Raw genomic sequence first — 17946 nt, forward strand, 5'->3', positions numbered from 1 at the left:
CCTTATCGGCACCCATTGGAATGAGAACCAGATCATTAAAGCCCGCATCCATTATCCTGTTCTGAACCACAGGAATCGCCTCTCCGTTGGAAATTGTAGCCACTACCCCATTGATAGCCCACTTAGAATCGTCAGGTTTAGTATGATAACTTCGCAGTAAAACTTGACGCTCCTTAACAGCGTCAACTGGCTGTTTAAACTTGTACGAAGTCCTCGCTACCACCTTTGTTGTATTAGCCTTTTGGACTAAATCCTCCTTCCTAACCCCTAACTTAATAACTATGTCCCCCACCTGCACTCCTTCCGGGGGATCACTACCTTCCTTTTCCGCCCTTGAATCTAACACACCAGCACAGTTAGAATTTTGTCTCGGCGTCTTCAAGCCGTTAACACTTCCTGTGGGTGCAGCACGCCTCATCGAGCTTTGCTTCCCTGCTTTTGGCGCCTGCACTTTGACACCTTTATCCAGTCCGTCTTTATATCTCTCCAGGTTCCTTCCCAAATCAGAAGCATTACGATCAAACATGGCTACACTAGCCTTGACTCGAAAGTAACCGAACCATACATTGTTGAGGGCATTCATCAATTTTGACACATTTTTAACATTGGAAAATTTGACAAATCCATATGGTTGACCATATTTATTTCTTTTTTTCGCGACGAACACATCCTCCAGCACACCACATACTTCAAAACCCTTTCTCACATAAAAATTCGACATTTGTGCTGGGAAATTTGTAAAGTAAAAGGAAACGTACCGTTTAAGAGTGGATCCCGAAACACCACCGCCATTTTCATTCTCAAACGGCACTACAGGCACTGTATCTCCTTTCCTCTGACTAACATCCAAATTCACATCACCTCCATTTAACTTATTACTTCCAACACCAGTCCGAGCATTTTCCTTCGCAGCACCATCACTAGTACTCATATCACAGCTTACGTTTCCTTGCACCTCACCATTAACAACGACCTCTCTTCCTTCTTCCTCCATCCACCCAATTTTGCTTCGACCTGCACCACCAAGAACAGAGCCTGTGCGATCGCGGCCTTCCTCCTTCTTCCGGCCATCTCTTCCGATCTCCATCGCACGCTCTATTCTTTCTTCCTCCTTCCGTCCATCGCTGCCTTCCTCCCTAGCCACCGCTAGCTCGCCGTTCAAATCAAGCCGTCGCCGTGCTTTTCCAGAAACAGAGTCTGAACGATGAAGATTGGATGAAGATCGCGCGTAATTCCTCTTGCCTGATCTGTGAATTGCGTCCGTCCCTCTATTGTAACGTGATCTACTTCTTCCTAATCGATTGTGATCATTCGCAAGGAATTTAGGATCGTGATATCGTTCGATTGAGAAATCCCGTCCAGATTTTGAGTACTCAAAGTTTTTGCATCCTCTGTTCTGTCTGTGTCTGTCAAATCCCTCTTCATCTTGTCGCAGCGCTTTCCTACGTCGCCGTCTCACCTAGGTCCATTCTCCACTATCGGCTGAAGCCCCACCCCTTTTCTGCCTCGCTTTCGGTGAAGGCGGTGACCGTGACGGCCGCCCTAGGCTTGCCCTAGATGCAGCGGAGTTCTTTCTCTCTCTACCTCTCTCTCTCTCATAATTTTTCCTTTATAAACGAATTTAGTTGTGTAGAGATTTTATTTACCCGTAGCCAACCGCACTGTTAACCCGCAATCCGAAAAAACGCACCCGAAGAACCCTAATTGCAGTATCGTTCATTCCCATTTTTCCATTGACGAAAGCAAAACAACAAATCTTAGCATTCTTCCATTGACGAAAACAAAGCATCATCACCACCGCGATGCCTGAACCTCACACTTCACAACAATGCATAATCCTAAATCCGCAGCGTCTTTCCTCATAGCACGTGCCAAGTCTCTTCAACTTCGCCACCATAACTATCGCTTTCTCGCTTCAACTTCACGCTCACTCTTATTCTCCTCGCCTCGCTTCTTTTCTGGATATTACAATATCGAACAGTTCTCTGATGATGAATATGATTGTGATTTTGAGAATCACCAGGTTTTTCCCCTTTCGTAATTCAATTTTTAATATTAGGTTTTGCTAGAAATGTATATGTTTTATTTATTGAGTTAAGTTCAATATTGGTAATTAGCTTCTGAAATTTGTTATCAGTTTTGTCATAAAGGCTATTATTATTATTTGTGATTTCAGTTAGTTTTAAGTAAATGTAATGGTTATTGTAGGCATCGTCTACGGTCGCCAATGTGGATGAGTGGAAATGGAAACTCAGTATGTTGTTACGGAACGAAAAGGATCAAGAGATTGTATCAAGAGACAAAAGAGATAGGAGAGACTATGAACAAATCGCTAACCTTGCCAAAAGAATGGGACTTTACAGGTAAATAAAAGATACTACTTTTTTTTGTATGCCATATAATGGAATAAGAAAGCAATGTCTAATCTCAATTTTGATCGTCTTTAATGATTACTTCAACCTTTTAAATGAATCCTTGTTGGTTCTCATCAATTATCGCTTGGTATTTGTCATCTATCTTAATGCACAGTGAGGTGTTTGGAAAAGTAGTTGTTGCAAGCAAGGTGCCTCTTCCTAACTACCGACCAGATTTGGATGACAAACGTCCACAAAGAGAGGTAAGAGCTTGGGTTGCACTCGTGGGGTTCAACATTTCAACTAATAATCTAATACTGAGATTGTTGTCATCCTAGACAAATAATGCTTGTCTATTCTATTATCGCAGGTGGTGATTCCACTTAGTTTGCAACGGAGGGTGGAAGGTTTGGTGCAGGAGTATCTTGATAGACTACAACTAAATTCCGAAAAGACAATTGACTCTCTGGATAATGTGAATTCCAAAAATCAGGTTAAAGATATAGACATGGATGAAAATGCCAATTCTTTTGTGGATGAATCTGTTATGGAAAAGGTGCTCCAGAAGAGGAGTTTGAGGATGCGTAATATGCAAAGATCTTGGCAGGTTTGTTTTTCTTGTTTGATTTCTTGATTTTTGTTGTTGAATATCTCATTTTATATTAAATTCTGGAATTAGCAAGTCACGATAAGAAGACTATGATGGTTGCATTTATTGCTGTAAACATTTCTTTTGCAATTTCATATCCGAGTTGTATGTTAAAACGAGAATATAATTTATCTCATTGTTATAGATTCCCTCTCTCAGCTAGTTCCAATTTTTTTGGGTTAACTAATTGCAAAACACAGTTATGTTTTTCGTTGTTCAGTCCCTTTTATTGCATGTAATTTTTAGTCTTATTTTTGTCGTGTATGGAAAATAACAATATTCCTTTTCTTTTGACACAATAAAATTGGTTATTTATACTACTATCGTTCCTCGTTGAGAGCACCTATTGCAAGGTTGTGTGAAGGCAAAGAATAATTTAGATCGCTAATACGTTTTTAAAACCTCATTGTATATGCACGATTTGTCTGCAAATTTGCACTAAACACTGATAAATTTGTTTTTGATAAGAATATAAAATTTATTCAAGTCATCAAACATCCTAAAGGCAATAGTGCAAAAAGGGTGGTGTACGGAAGCACACAGAGGCTTGTATTATTGTCGGGGAAAAAGTTTGTATGCCTAGCAAGTAGCAACTCTGATATTACGTATATGAGTACATTTGACTTGGTTTCTATATGTTCCAATGTGTAGCCTTTATGTACCTCTTATTCTGTGTCTGTTTGTTACCCACTAATATTTTGAAGTGAACTTGTTAGACTAGGTGGATTCTAAGGTGAGGGAGCAACTAAGTCCCTCACCGGTGTACCATTAAAGTTTATCGTTAGATTAAATTAGGTTATATGATAACACTTTTCATTGTCACGCATGATTATTAATCAGTCTAACTCCAATCTCCTTGTTCGTCGGCTTCTCCCCGAACACTAAACCCACATGGTGGTTCTCAACCACCATCTCCCACCCTCTAAAACATCTACCAGCGATGCGACTCTAACCGGAGAATTATTAAAACAAGGAAAAACAAATTTACGAAATAGAAAGAATGTTGAACCTTCTCTCACCCTTTTCAACATACAACCATCAATACCAAATCTTTGCTTATAAAAAAAAAAAAAATCAATACCAAATCTTTTCCTCAGTTGTGTTCATTGTTTTTTCTATTTCCAATCCAAATCCAGGGAAAGCGTTACTTTAGGGAGAATTTTGGTCTTCCATTTTTTTTTTTCAAACAAATTATGTTAATAAAGCAAGGAATTCAATTTTATATAGATAAAAGAACCCTAATTATAATTAAAGACATGGTCCGATATAAAGAATGGAAGTCAGAGTGTTGTTAATGGCTTTTCATGTGGAAGATGAACCCAAATTCTTATCTTTCACCATGAAGTCTCATTGGTGGCTATTTGACTATCAAATTAAAGTGCAATTTGAGGGGTAACAAGATTCTGGTGCAGCGACAGAGAGAGAGATCTGGGTGGCGAAAAAGAATTTGTAGTCTTACCTGAAGGAGATATAAGATTTTATTTATTTAATTATTTATTTATTTATTTTTACTATAAAAGAAGGCTATAAATCTGGTGTGGCAATGAAAGAATGGACCATTTAATCCAATGGTGAAATGGTGTGGTACACCGGTGAGGGACTTAGTTGCTCCCTCACCTTAGAATCCACCGTTAGACTATTATTATTATTAAATTAAATAAATATTATATTTTATAATAGCAGTTATGGCAGTTGTGTAAATTAATATTTAATAAGTAGTTATTAAGTTAGTTATGTATTGTGTGTGAATAAAAGGGAAACTGCTGGCTGTTGTAGATCTTTCAGAATTATTCAGTTACAGATCTTAGAATTTAGGCAGAGAGATAAATATCTGTTCTCTTAGGATCTTTTGCTCTGGGATTATAGGGATCATTCTCTGTAATTGTTCTTTTTATTTCAATCATCGATAATACATTTTCTATTTCTTTTGAATTTGGGTCTCTATCTGAACTGATATTCATGGATGATATTTAAAACAATACCGACTAATTATTTTACAAGAGGAACTGCCATTGTAATTCTATTTTAAAAGGTAGAAACTTATTAAAATAATATTCACTTTTTCTGGCTTTTTTATATATTTTACTTTTATACATAGGAATCACCTGAAGGCAAGAAGATGCTGGAATTCCGGAAGTCTCTACCAGCATTTAGGGAGAAGGAAGGTTTACTTCAAGCTATAGCACGTAATCAGGTATGATTGCTAGTGTTTTTTTACTTCCAAATAGAAAGGAACACCTGCACCCAAGAAGAAGGAAAAATTCAGATGAAGTTGCTGGACTAACACTTAAAATACTACACCCTGTGGAGAAATTGCAATGACATTCCATGCCAAAATTAGACCATGTTTTCAATTTCTGTTTTCTATTTGAGCATGTATTATTATCTTCTCATGTTGCACATATAAAAAAACAATTTGATTTCAAATTCTTTTTTCTTTACTCATTCTTTAGTTGGTATTTTCATTTGACTTAAAATTCATGGATGCACTTACTCAATATAATTTTTCCCCATGATAAGAAGCCTTGTGACGAGCAGCAAGTTAACAGTTTCACATTCTTCTATAAGTATGATATTTCCTTTCATTGAATCTTACTGTCATTTAACTACTTCCAAAGTGCCTAGTTTATTTTTATTGTGATATCCGGATCCAACATGTTATCTGTGTTTGTGGATTTGCATTATGACTTAATTGAATGTCATGAACATAGTTTGGGTTATGCTTTCATAATTGATACTGTATCTCTTTGAATAATTATCTAGGTTATAGTTATATCCGGAGAGACTGGATGTGGTAAAACTACTCAACTTCCTCAGTATATATTAGAGTCAGAGATAGAGTCCGGCCGCGGGGCATTTTGCAGTATTATTTGCACACAGCCTCGAAGGATATCTGCTATGGCAGTGTCTGAGAGAGTGTCAGCAGAGAGAGGAGAGTCTCTGGGTGAAACAGTAAGTCCGTATTTTCTTGAAATGGACCAAAACACAAACAAATGTAGTTGTGCAGAAAACATGATACAAGTATTATTATTCAACAAAAAAATAAAATACTCATAAGTTGTATTTTTTTGCTTTTCAATGAGATTTTAAAATTGGGAATATCTTTGTTCTTCCTGCTATATACCACAACAGAGGTTTTTTGATAGGTTGGTTTCAAAGTTCGGTTAGAAGGAATGAGAGGGAAAAATACCCATCTGCTATTTTGTACTAGTGGTATATTACTCCGAAGGTTGCTGAGTGATCGAAACCTGAGTGGTATAACCCATGTGTTTGTGGATGAAATTCACGAGCGAGGCATGAATGAAGGTATATATTCTCTACTAACACCAGTTTGTTCATTGTGTAATCCTAAAGTAGACTTATTCTTTACATAATTGGTTTTTGTTCTTCTTAGACTTCTTACTGATTGTGTTGAAGGATCTTCTTCCACGTCGTCGTGATTTAAGATTGGTATTGATGAGTGCCACTTTGAATGCTGAACTTTTTTCAAATTATTTTGGAGGTGCACCGACATTTCATATCCCGGTAAGTTGGCCCTCTAGTTTTAGTTGAGCATTTATTTGTGTTGATAACTGAACTTCAATTATTCTAACTGTTAGTTGTTAAAAGCAATTCTATGTTCATTCATTCATATTGAAATTGAAATTGTTTTGGGGTCCAAACTTAAACTATTGTATGTGTATCAGTTTGTGGTGGAAAGGTAGGGCAGTGATTGGATGTGTGCTGCCATATAGTTATTTTCAATATTCCATTCTTAATGTAGAGATTAGTGTCTTTTGGCTTAGCTTTCTAAGGCCCCAACCCCAAACAGCTAGCAACATAGTTGTCAAATTGTGGATCATATTAGGAAGCACTTGTTCAATTTTTGAAATGTGATTCACGAATACATCATATGATTCAGAAACACATTAATAAAATGCGTATAAGATATACATGCTTCAACACCTATACATTAAGAATGCTGACGAAGGAGGATCAAGGGTTTCACAGCAGTGACAGTGATGTAGGGCATTTAAGTATTGAACAAAGTGAACTGCAGGAAATAAGTTTATTTCCTCAATTAGGTACCGCAACCCAGCCAGTTTTTTTTGCAGTTTGCAAACTATTTTAGATGCACTTGATTCTTTTGTTTTTCACAAGTTGGCAGAGTGATTCTACATGAGCTGTCCGTTATGAATTCTCTGGTAGGAATGTGACAAGAAAACAAGGGTAAATTTGTAGTTGGTTCGTGAGTTTAACAACAATTCGTGAAGCCTCTGTTACAAAGAATGAAAACAGAATGATAGATAGGACATCCAAATCAGTAACACACTTCAGAAAAACAACAAATTAGAATCATGAAATAGGATGCATTTTATACTTTTCACTTAACAATTTAAGCTTTTTTGACATTTCAGTTTCTCTGATGTAATTGGTGAAAGAAAAGTAAAATATAGAGAATAAATTAAAACTTGGGATTTGTATCAGCGATACTGATGCCTTGTGCATTGGTTGATGTATGTATCACACAATTCAAAGTCATTTGTAATTCATCGTAAAATATTTAATACTGACTTCCCAAATTTTATCGAATTGTTCAGTACGTGCCATTTTAATTTAATATCTGTCCATTCTAAAATTTAGGAGATTTGGCACACATTTCTAACACATCAAAATACATTTATTTGTTGTCCAGGGTTTCACCTATCCTGTAAGAGCTCACTTTTTAGAAGATGTTTTGGAATTTACTGGATATAAGTTGACATCTTTCAACCAAGTTGATGATTATGGTCAAGATAAATTGTGGAAAACACAAAAGCAGCTTGCACCACGGAAGAGGAAAAACCAGATCACTGCTCTTGTTGACGTATGTAGCTGCATTAAAAGTCTGGTCTTAATATTTACTTAAAAGTTCACATGATATTTAAAGACATTTTCGCTTATAAACAGAAATTGGATTATTTTAAGTACAATATATGTTGACAGAATTTTTTGCTTTCTTACTTTTGAATAGGATGCTCTTTCTAAATCAAGTTTTGAGAACTACAGTCCCAAGACACGCGATTCATTATCTTCATGGGCTCCCGACTGCATAGGATTTAATCTCATTGAGGCTGTTCTCTGCCATATATGTCGGAAGGAACGACCAGGTGCCGTCTTAGTATTTATGACTGGGTGGGAGGATATAAGTTGTTTAAGAGATCAACTTAAAGCACACCCTCTTTTAGGAGATCCGAACAGGGTTCTGCTTCAAACATGCCATGGTTCAATGGCAACTTCTGAACAGGTTGGTCATTTTCTTGAAAACCTTTGTTGTTTATCCGTCATGTAATATGTTTTTCCGATAAACCTGTTGCATCTTTTTGCCAGCAACACATTGAAACAAGTCATGTAATTAGATCAATTTATGTTTATTTATTTATATTTTTACTGAATTATATAAAATACTTATGATTTTTTATTGGGTCTTGCTAACCAGTGCCCCCGGGGCACTAGTTAAGGAACCAAAAGAAGAAATAAAATAAAAGTTGTGCATGGAAAACATCAAAATATAAACTTTTGTTGTATTGACTACGCTATTTCCATGTAAAACTTTCTAAATTTGAATTCTTAACAAGTGCCCCTGGGGCACTATTTAGCATTTGCCTTTTTTATTTAGCATGCTTTTGGTATATGTAATAATAAATAATCTGTTGGTTGGTAAAGTTTAAGACACTTATTAATAGGATTTTCTTATTCCGTGACACAAAAAATCTCACTGCTACTTCCTCCTCCTTTGCTTGGTGTTCTCCATAGAGAATCCAGGGTTTCATTCATTGCAGAATTCTAAAATTGACATAGTGGATGAATCATATAAAAAAAAAGAAGTTGAAATTTTGATAGGAATAATATAATTAAATACTAAAGAATATGATTTGCTTATTTTTAAAAAAATTGTTTACTATTCAGTTAATTTATATATGTGTGTGTGTGTGTCTATATATATATATATATATATATATATATATATATATATATATATATATATATATATATATATATATATATATATATATATATATATATATATATATATGTATATGTTTATGAAATACTATTTTTAATGTGTCATAGTTTGACAGATATGTGATGCAACTAAACTTTGTTGGTGTCCCATTGGGCCCGTTTGTTTTAACTTTAAAAAAGTGATTTTTGCTTTATATTTTTAAAACTTATTTTATGAGACCTTACTGAAATAGTAGAAGTCATTTCAAACTCATTTGTTATAAATTAAAAGAGTTTTGTCATAAATTAAAAGAGTAATTTTGACATTCAGTAACTTAGATATTCATGTTAGAGTTTTTAAATTAATAAAAAGCACGTTTTTCTTAAAAAGATATCTCTCAAAAAAGGATTTTTATCAGAAGCTATCCTTAAGGTAGAGATTTTTTGAAATTTGAATTTTTATTATCTAAAATTTGCAACAAAATGATGAAATACTTAAAGTGACTTTTTATGAGAAGCTATTTAAACCAATTTCTCATTTGAAGCTTTTTTAAACAATTCTGTTAAAAAAATTGATACACTAAAATAAATTTTTTAAAAAAGCTAAAACAAACAGGACCTTTGTCACATCTCATTTTTTTGGGTAGATAAAGATTTTATTAGAAAGAAAATCGATGGCACCATTGCAGGCAGGGTGAAGTAGGGATAAAACAGAAAATATAAATGAGTATGTATCTCATTATCATATATCATGGGTTCAAAAGCTAATCTTGCTATATATCATGGCTTTGCCTCTACTTCTGTTCATTCTTTTGCTCTGAATTAAAACACATCTCTTTTTTCTTTCTTTTTTTGACATAAGAAACAAAAATCTCTCTCAATAAGCTTATTTTCATTGTCTAAAAGTTGTTAATGATGGTAGATAATACCATGGTTAAATTTTTACTCTTACTTAGACATTACCATGGTTAAATTTTTACTCTTACTAAGACTTGGGTTTTATAATGACGGTAGAACCTTATTTTCATGTTCAATTTCTTAGAGCACTGATGATTACATCTTTTCTCATGTTACTTAATTTGAATTTATCTTACTGTATTTAGATAAATCTCATTTACTATTTTTCTGTTATATTTTTTTTGTAGAAACTCATCTTTGATAAACCACCTCCAAATGTAAGGAAAATAGTAATTGCTACAAATATGGCAGAGGCAAGTATTACGATCAATGACATAGTTTTTGTCATAGACTGTGGAAAGGCAAAAGAGACTACTTATGATGCTTTGAATAACACACCATGTCTACTACCTTCTTGGATATCACAAGCATCTGCACGGCAGGCAAGTATGCATATCCTAATCTTCCTGTACTAATATTGTTGGGCGGGGGGTTATCTTTTATATTATCTCGAGGAATTGACAACCTTTATTTAATTGATTCTTTTTTTCTTTTCTTTATAATCGTCTTTTCTTTATCCTAGTGAAATTTTCTTCCATCATAAAATAGGCAAAGCTATTCAACTGTAAAAGCCAACCAATACTAGGAAAATAAGTCAGTGTACATTTGAGATGGAGGCGTTCCATCAGTATGTAGCAAAATGATTGACGTAGTTAGTTCCAACATTTGGCTGGTCAAATTCCTAACAAAGAGTTGAGGGTAATGAAACTTTGGCTTAGACTGCTAAGATTCCGGAAAAGGTGACACCTTTTTGATCAAGTTTAAAATATATCAATGGAATAGGTTATATGCGACAACTTTCTTTTCAGTTGTCTTTTAGATTCTTGTGCAAATGATTCCCTTTTGTTCTCGTGGTTTCTTTTAGGGGATTTCCTATTCTCTCTTCTTCTGTCTTCCTATGTTGTTATATTTCTCTTTCTGTCCAAAAGAATAAAATATGCTCAGCTCTTTCCTATCTTATTTGTGACAATTTCTTTTTCAGTTGTCTTTTGGTTTCTGAGAAAATGTTTCCTGTTTTGTCTCCTCTCTTCTATTTCTTGCACTGTAAGTATAGTTCTTTTTCTGTTCAACTCTAAAAGAATAAAAAATGCTCAACTCTTTTCTGACATTTGTTTCACGAGTCCTAGAAGTTCATATGCTTGTTCTGATCCATTTTCACGTTATATAATGGCCTAGAGTATTTGATATCTAGTGTTTTTCAGTATTCTCTTTCATTTTTGGTTTGAAATGAATCCGTTAGTTGGATGCACTACAGTCTATCTCCTCTAGTGATATGAGGTCAACCCACTTCTTCCCTTTTCATCAGCAGGCTTCCTGTAAATTTGGATTCCCCCAATTTTTGCAGGAACCTTTACAATAAGAGTCTTCAGGGGTAATATCGTTGCTAACCTTGTTTAAAGTTGATTGTTTGAGAGCAGATTTTGAAGTTCTTGAGCTGAAAGTTATTTATTTTTGCGACATCTTTAGATTGGCTTGAAGCTTTAAGTGGAAACAACATTTAATTAATACCTCTTTCTTAAGTGGTCTTTAGATTTTTAAGCTTTTACTTAAAGCTAAGATTTTCTCCATCCGTATTCCTTCTTTTCTTTGTCTTTTTTTTTTTTTTTTTTGTATTCTAGAATTGTTGGATGCTGAAATTGTTTAATTTGAAAATTTTAGGTTGCCTTCAATTGCCTTTGTTTCTATTTTATGCTGCATGTTCATACATGATACACCATTCTTATTTTTATTTAAATTTAAACATGCAAGTAACTGTCTTTTCTCATGTTGGCTTCTTTGTTTGCAGAGAAGAGGCAGAGCTGGTCGTGTGCAGCCAGGAGAATGCTACCACCTTTACCCTAAATGTGTTTATGAAGCCTTTTCTGAATATCAACTTCCGGAACTTTTGAGAACACCCTTGAACTCTCTTTGCTTGCAAATAAAAAGTTTGCAGGTTGAGAGCATTGGAGAATTCCTATCATCAGCTTTGCAGGCACCAGAGCCACGTACCGTAAGCATCATTGCTCTTCAATTGTATATTTGTTCCAATTAAAAGTTCTACAAAAAAGCCAATCTTATGTCAAGAAATGTATACATCAAAAGTGTCAAGAACAACTAATTATGTAGTAAAAATTCAATTACAAAGATTTCCTTGGTAAAAATTCACTGTCATTGACTTAATTATAAAGACTTCCTTGGTAATAAAATATACATGTCTTCCTGGATCCTGCGCATGGAAACAATTCGGTTGGGAAACTTTGTACCTATATCATGGTAACCAAAATAAAAAAATTCGATTGTTGTCCTTAAAGAGGGCAATAGGTGGATTGAGTCCCCATCTCAAATTCGGGAAGCGGTTGAGAATTATTTTGAGAATCATTTTAAGTCGATCACCACGATTCGTCCTAACTTAGATGGGATTCCTTTCCCTTCATTATCTTTGGAGGAAAATCAAGATCTTACGGCTCCTTTTTCGCTAGAAGAAATTCATTTGGTGGTTCGAGAGAGTGATGGAAATAAAAGTCCGGGTCCAGATGGTTTCAACTTTGCCTTTATTGTTCCAGCGGAGACGCTGATTGTTCCAGTGGGTGGAGGGTACTTTAAATCAATTATTGGCCTTGCTGGAAACGGTTAGACTTTCTGTTGAGGAGGATAAGTGGCGGTGGGCTTTCGACTCGGATGGACTTTTTTCGGTTAAAAGTGCTTATGAGTCAATTTCAAACGAGTTAGTGATTGGTCCGGTTCTTGCTCCTTACAAAGCGAGGATTTTTTCCTCTATTTGGGATAGTCCGGCCCTTTCGAAGGTGATAGTTTTCTCTTGGCAACTCCTCCATGATCGTGTGCCTACGAAAGACAATCTTCTAACTAGAGGAATTTTACCTCAAAACAGTGGGGGCAATTGTGTGTGGTGTCCGGGCGTTGGTGAATCTTCTACTCATTTGTTCCTCCATTGTAAGGTAGCCCTTGATGTGTGGTATGTGATTTTTAAGTGGCTTGGCGTGGTTATTGTTATGCCGTCAAATCTTTTCCTTCTTTTTGACTGTTTCATTGATGCGGCGAATTCGAAAAAGTGTAGAAAAGGATTTAGTCTGGTTTGGCACTCGGTGATTTGGCCGATTTGGAAAGCGCGGAATAATTATATCTTTAATAATATAGTTATGGATGAATCAGAAGTTTTGGAGTCTATTAAAGTGCTTTCTTGGAAGTGGAGTGTGGATCGTCTAAAAATTTCCCCGTGCCTGTTTTATGAATAGTGTTGGGACCCCGGGAATTGCTTTAATCGTTAATGGGGGTTGGCTGTTGTTTTTTCCTTTGCGGCTGTGCTGCTTCTTTTGTTTTCTGTTGCGGCAGGCTGTTAGTTTAGGGGGGTTGTTTTGTTTTCTGGCTCTGTTTGGTGTAGGCTCTTTCTGTTGTAGTTTTCTTCTACTGCATTGCGTTTTTAGCTTTGCAGTTGCTAGCTTATTTCCTGTTTTGTGCTGTTTGGCTAGGAGCCCAGCTATTGTATTCTCTTTCCCTCTCTTGGTATGCCTTATACCTTGATTGAGGTGGTTTAATTAACCGCTTGAGTAGTTAGATTAGATGTTCATTAATTGGAAATAATTTGAACAATGTAAATAGAGCATTGCACGGAAGTTTGGATATATTAATCCACAGTTGCCTATAGAACTCATTTGAATAGAGAACTTTCTTCCTAGGAATGATAGGAGTATACGTAGTATTTACTGTCAAATTTATTTTATATTTGAGACCTTATTATTGGTTACCTAACCATTGGTTAGGCTTTTTGTAAATATACCATATCTTCACAATTTTATGGAACAGGTCCAAAATGCTATTGATTTTCTAACGATGATTGGAGCATTAGATGAAAAAGAAAATCTTACCAATCTTGGTCAGTCTGTTTTTCTGTCCTATTCAGTTGGTTGTTATGAGTCTATTGCTATTTGTTGGTTTTTGTTGTTTTCTTGATTTATTTTCATTTTCTGTCAATCAGGGAAATTTCTCTCGATACTTCCTGTTGATCCCAAGCTGGGAAAAATGCTGATAATGGGAGCTATATTTCGGTGCTTTGATCCTGTTCTTACAATAGTTGCTGGCCTTAGTGTCAGGGATCCTTTCCTTTTGCCCCAAGACAAGAGAGAAGTAAGTCAGCTGATCATCCTTTTGGTGCCTATTTGAATCTAATCTTTGTATATACGAATTTGTGTAAATACAAACTTGTTCTTCGGGAAATTTTTATACTATCTTTTTGGTAAATGTTTCATATGATAATATAAATTAGAATGCTCTGAATGTGATTGAAAAATCCTTTTAATGGCTAATCTCATCTTTATAGTTATCATTGTAATAGCGGGGCATCATTAACTTTAAAACTTCAATTGTGTATGGTGAGGTCTCAAGATTTCTAAAATTTAAAATAAAATATCTTCTCATCACTATGTAATGTATTAGGAAGTGTAATTGTTACTGATATTGAAATAAATGTGGATTTTCAGTCTAGTAACTTTTATTTTGTTTACTTCCTTTTGTTGAGTGTGTATATCCAATTTGGAGGTATGAACACTAGTACTACATATAATTTCATTTTCATCCTGGTATCTGATACTGTGCTTCCTGTGTTCTATAATGGCAATAATCTGGTCTGATGGTGCACCATTGATGAGTATCCAGTCTTTGAACTTAATCACCTTTTGAGTACCGGTAAATATTTAAGTTCAGTACTGTTAGAGAAAACCAATTATCTTTTGCTTTTGTGTTCAGTTAGCAGGGACTGCAAAGTCTAGATTTTCTGCTAAAGATTACAGTGATCATATGGCTCTTGTTCGAGCATATGAAGGATGGAAAGATGCTGAAAGAGAAGGATCAGCTTATGAATACTGCTGGAGAAATTTTCTTTCTGCCCAAACTCTTCAGGCAATTCATTCACTTCGAAAACAGTTCAGCTTCATCTTGAAAGAAGCTGGCTTGGTAGATACAGATTCAAGCATTAATAACAAATTGAGCCATAATCAATCTCTTGTCCGTGCAGTCATATGTTCTGGACTCTTTCCTGGCATAGCATCGGTGGTGGTAAGCTATTTCTTTCTTATAATTTTATTTCAGTAGCTATGTGCTTATCTTACTAGTTGAGCCTTCATTGTTTTATTTACTTATTCATTTCTTTCAATGTACAGCATAGGGAGACATCCATGTCATTTAAGACAATGGACGATGGCCAGGTTTTATTATATGCAGTAAGTGACAAACCAAAATTTATTTTTCCTATCACCTTCAGTGAGTTACTTCATCTATCCCGTGTTAATGTGGTTCACATTTTATGAAATATCTATTTTGCAATTCAGATTATTGTTGAGCAGCTAAATTTCATTTGAAAATGAATACCGAACTATGTCTATTACATGAAAATAATACAGCATATAAATACAAAGGGAGTAAAATGAGCAATTCCTCGAGTTAAGAGAATGAAGTGTAGGTATTGGTAATCCTGTCTAATCTATATCTGCTGACAAAACTATGGAATATGTTAGGGAATGAATGGAAATAATATATTGAAATAATAACACTTAATTATAGTCAGCAGTAGCACTCATTTAGTTGGAACATATATATTATATGTACCACCTTGTTAGAGATGAATGTATCCTAGGACACCATAAAGACTTAAGCAAAGATGTAACTGATCCTTGGAGCTCACGGTAGAAGTCATGATACCTGAAAGAATATTTTCAAACTTCTGTAGTTTCCTTCTCTAGTGGGTGTTGTTTGTTTGCTCGTCGTAGTAAAAAAGCAGTCTGAAATTGTTATTGCAATATGCATTGTATGTAGTCCTATGCTCGACCTGGTAGGAACGATATCTATCCATGACTGGGTGTTTGGTCGAGTGCCAAAGCTGCAAAGCCATTGGACAATTTTATATCTTCAAAAAGAGGGTGTTGATATTATGAGAATAATTTCCTTTTGCTTCCATATTGTTCCTGTTCGTCCTATTTATTAGTTTCTCTGATTTTGACCAGAATTCAGTGAACTCACGTTACCAGACTATTCCTTACCCATGGTTGGTTTTCGGTGAGAAAGTAAAGGTAAATGCTGTTTTCATCCGTGATTCCACAGGTGTATCTGATTCAATACTTATCCTATTTGGTGGCGCTCTAAGTAATGGAATACAGGTGATTTCTTTGTCAATACATATTTTTCTTCCACTAAAAAGATAAGGCTTCTTATATTTCAGTATCAATAATATGCCTTTTTTTCCCCCCTCTGATGGGTTTAGGCAGGGCATCTGAAAATGTTAGATGGGTACGTTGACTTCTTTTTGGATCCTAATTTAGCTGACTGCTATTTGAAGCTTAAGGATGAACTAGATAAGCTTATCCAAAAGAAGGTCAGCAGATATTTTCATTTGCAATGATATTCCTTGTTTACTTATCGATAAAAGGCACCCTGCATGAGTTTACCTTTAACTGTGTACAGTAGGAGCTGTTGTTTTATTTTATTTTGAATGATAGTCGATTTATATTAATGCAGCTAGAAGATCCTGGCATTGACATTCACAAGGAAGGGAAGTACTTGATGCTTGCTGTTCAAGAGTTGGTCTCAGGGGATCAGTGTGAAGGAAGATTTGTATTTGGTCGTGACAGCCGGAAGCCTAAGGCCTCTAACGACGAGAATAAATTCACAAAAGATGGGACAAACCCCAAAAGCTTGCTGCAAACACTTTTGATGCGAGCAGGGCACACCCCACCAAAATACAAAACAAGACATCTCAAGACAAATGAGTTCAGGGCATTGGTAGAGTTTAAAGGAATGCAATTTGTTGGCAAACCTAAAAGAAATAAGCAGCTTGCAGAAAGGGATGCTGCCATAGAGGCACTGGCTTGGTTAACTCACACCTCAGACAATACTCAACATGAAGATGATAAATCTCCTCCTGATGTTACTGACAACATGTTAAAACTCCTAGGGAAGCGTAGAAAATCAAAACGACATTTTGATTGACTTGTTATCCCTTAATGGTTTATCCCTTAGGTTAGTTTATCCCTTAGGTTAGTTTATCCCATTCATTTATCTTCACGGATAAGTAGCTTAGCGCATTGTTGTTTATTGCATGAGGATTGGGTTTGATTTTCTCTCATTTTTATTCTTTGTAATTTACCAACCCTTAGATTAAGAAAAAGGAGAGAAAATATGAGGGAAAATTGGAGAGGATCCAAACCCCCGAATTTATCTTTGTGATATTAGATTTCTCTTTGTTTTCTCATTTTCCCCTTTTTTGAGGGGTTGAAAATTGTTCAGGAACCTTTAGTTAATTTAAGGCATCCAGTTTTAGCAGTTTGTTTGTACTTGAAAGGTTGATTGAATATTTTAGCAGTCTCCTTCAAGCCAAATCCAAAATCTTTTTATTATATATCGTGGGTACAAGTTACTAATGTAATTTCTTACCGCAGCAATAAGTAAAATTAATGTATATTGTTGGCTGATCTCTATTTATGATTACTTATAGAATAGGAAATTTCTCATCCCGCTTAGAGGCCCCCAATTTTCAATTTTATCTTTTTGGTTACTAAAGTTTGATTAAAATTTTGAAACGTGAGAAAGAGAAAGGGAAATAGAGAAATTAGATTTGTTATGTTCATTGGTATAAGAAAAATTGAAGAGAAATTGAAAAGAAAGATATGTGTTTAATTTATAAAAGGACAAAAGTACCCTTATGTTATTTCTTATCAAAATTAATCTAAAAAAGGCACATGTGGTAAAATCAACAAAATATGGTTTAGCCTTGCCTTTCTTTGCAAATCTAGAGAAAATGAAAAGAAGTGGGACTCACGTTTTTAGCCTCTCTTTCTCTAGTCCTCCAATTGAGATAAATGTGCCATTTCTCGCCAAGCTCTCTTTCCCCAAACTCCCACCTCTATTTCTCTCAAAACAAACACAACATTAACATTTAACACACTAATGCAAAACCACTCTAAATGTCACAATTTTCATGAAATTTGTGTTTCAATAAACAATTATATCATCTACTGATTCTATTGACACAATTTT

At 35.1% G+C, this 17946-nt stretch overlaps 1 protein-coding gene across 2 annotated transcripts; it reads left to right on the forward strand.

The window, feature by feature from the left end:
* The first annotated feature begins 667 nt into the window (after positions 1 to 667).
* LOC123884028 (DExH-box ATP-dependent RNA helicase DExH3-like) lies at positions 668 to 17259 on the forward strand. 2 transcript variants are annotated; one of them, XM_045933025.1, is made up of 19 exons: positions 668 to 2023; positions 2209 to 2363; positions 2530 to 2617; positions 2725 to 2961; positions 5102 to 5197; positions 5767 to 5955; positions 6150 to 6309; positions 6398 to 6528; positions 7679 to 7849; positions 7997 to 8269; positions 10113 to 10307; positions 11711 to 11914; positions 13726 to 13795; positions 13898 to 14046; positions 14665 to 14973; positions 15078 to 15137; positions 15918 to 16070; positions 16175 to 16285; positions 16429 to 17259. In XM_045933025.1, the coding sequence occupies exons 1-19, from the start codon at positions 1829 to 1831 to the stop codon at positions 16897 to 16899; spliced, it is 3417 nt and encodes a 1138-aa protein (XP_045788981.1). In that variant the 5' UTR covers positions 668 to 1828; the 3' UTR covers positions 16900 to 17259. The 2 variants fall into 2 exon arrangements, 1 of the variants encoding a protein (XP_045788981.1); XR_006800616.1 differs by having other exon boundaries at positions 729 to 2023; positions 16179 to 16285; positions 16429 to 16463.
* Positions 17260 to 17946: the final 687 nt, after the last annotated feature.

The sequence above is a fragment of the Trifolium pratense genome, linkage group LG5 (assembly GCF_020283565.1).
Source record: "Trifolium pratense cultivar HEN17-A07 linkage group LG5, ARS_RC_1.1, whole genome shotgun sequence".
Taxonomy (NCBI): Eukaryota; Viridiplantae; Streptophyta; class Magnoliopsida; order Fabales; family Fabaceae; genus Trifolium; species Trifolium pratense.

Bases quoted from the DNA above. Each gene is read 5' to 3' on its own strand.
- LOC123884028 (XM_045933025.1), top strand. From the start codon at position 1,829: ATGCATAATCCTAAATCCGCAGCGTCTTTCCTCATAGCACGTGCCAAG. The intron at 2,618-2,724 runs GTAAGAGCTTGG...CTATTATCGCAG, and splicing joins ACAAACGTCCACAAAGAGAG to GTGGTGATTCCACTTAGTTT. The intron at 7,850-7,996 runs GTATGTAGCTGC...ACTTTTGAATAG, and splicing joins AGATCACTGCTCTTGTTGAC to GATGCTCTTTCTAAATCAAG.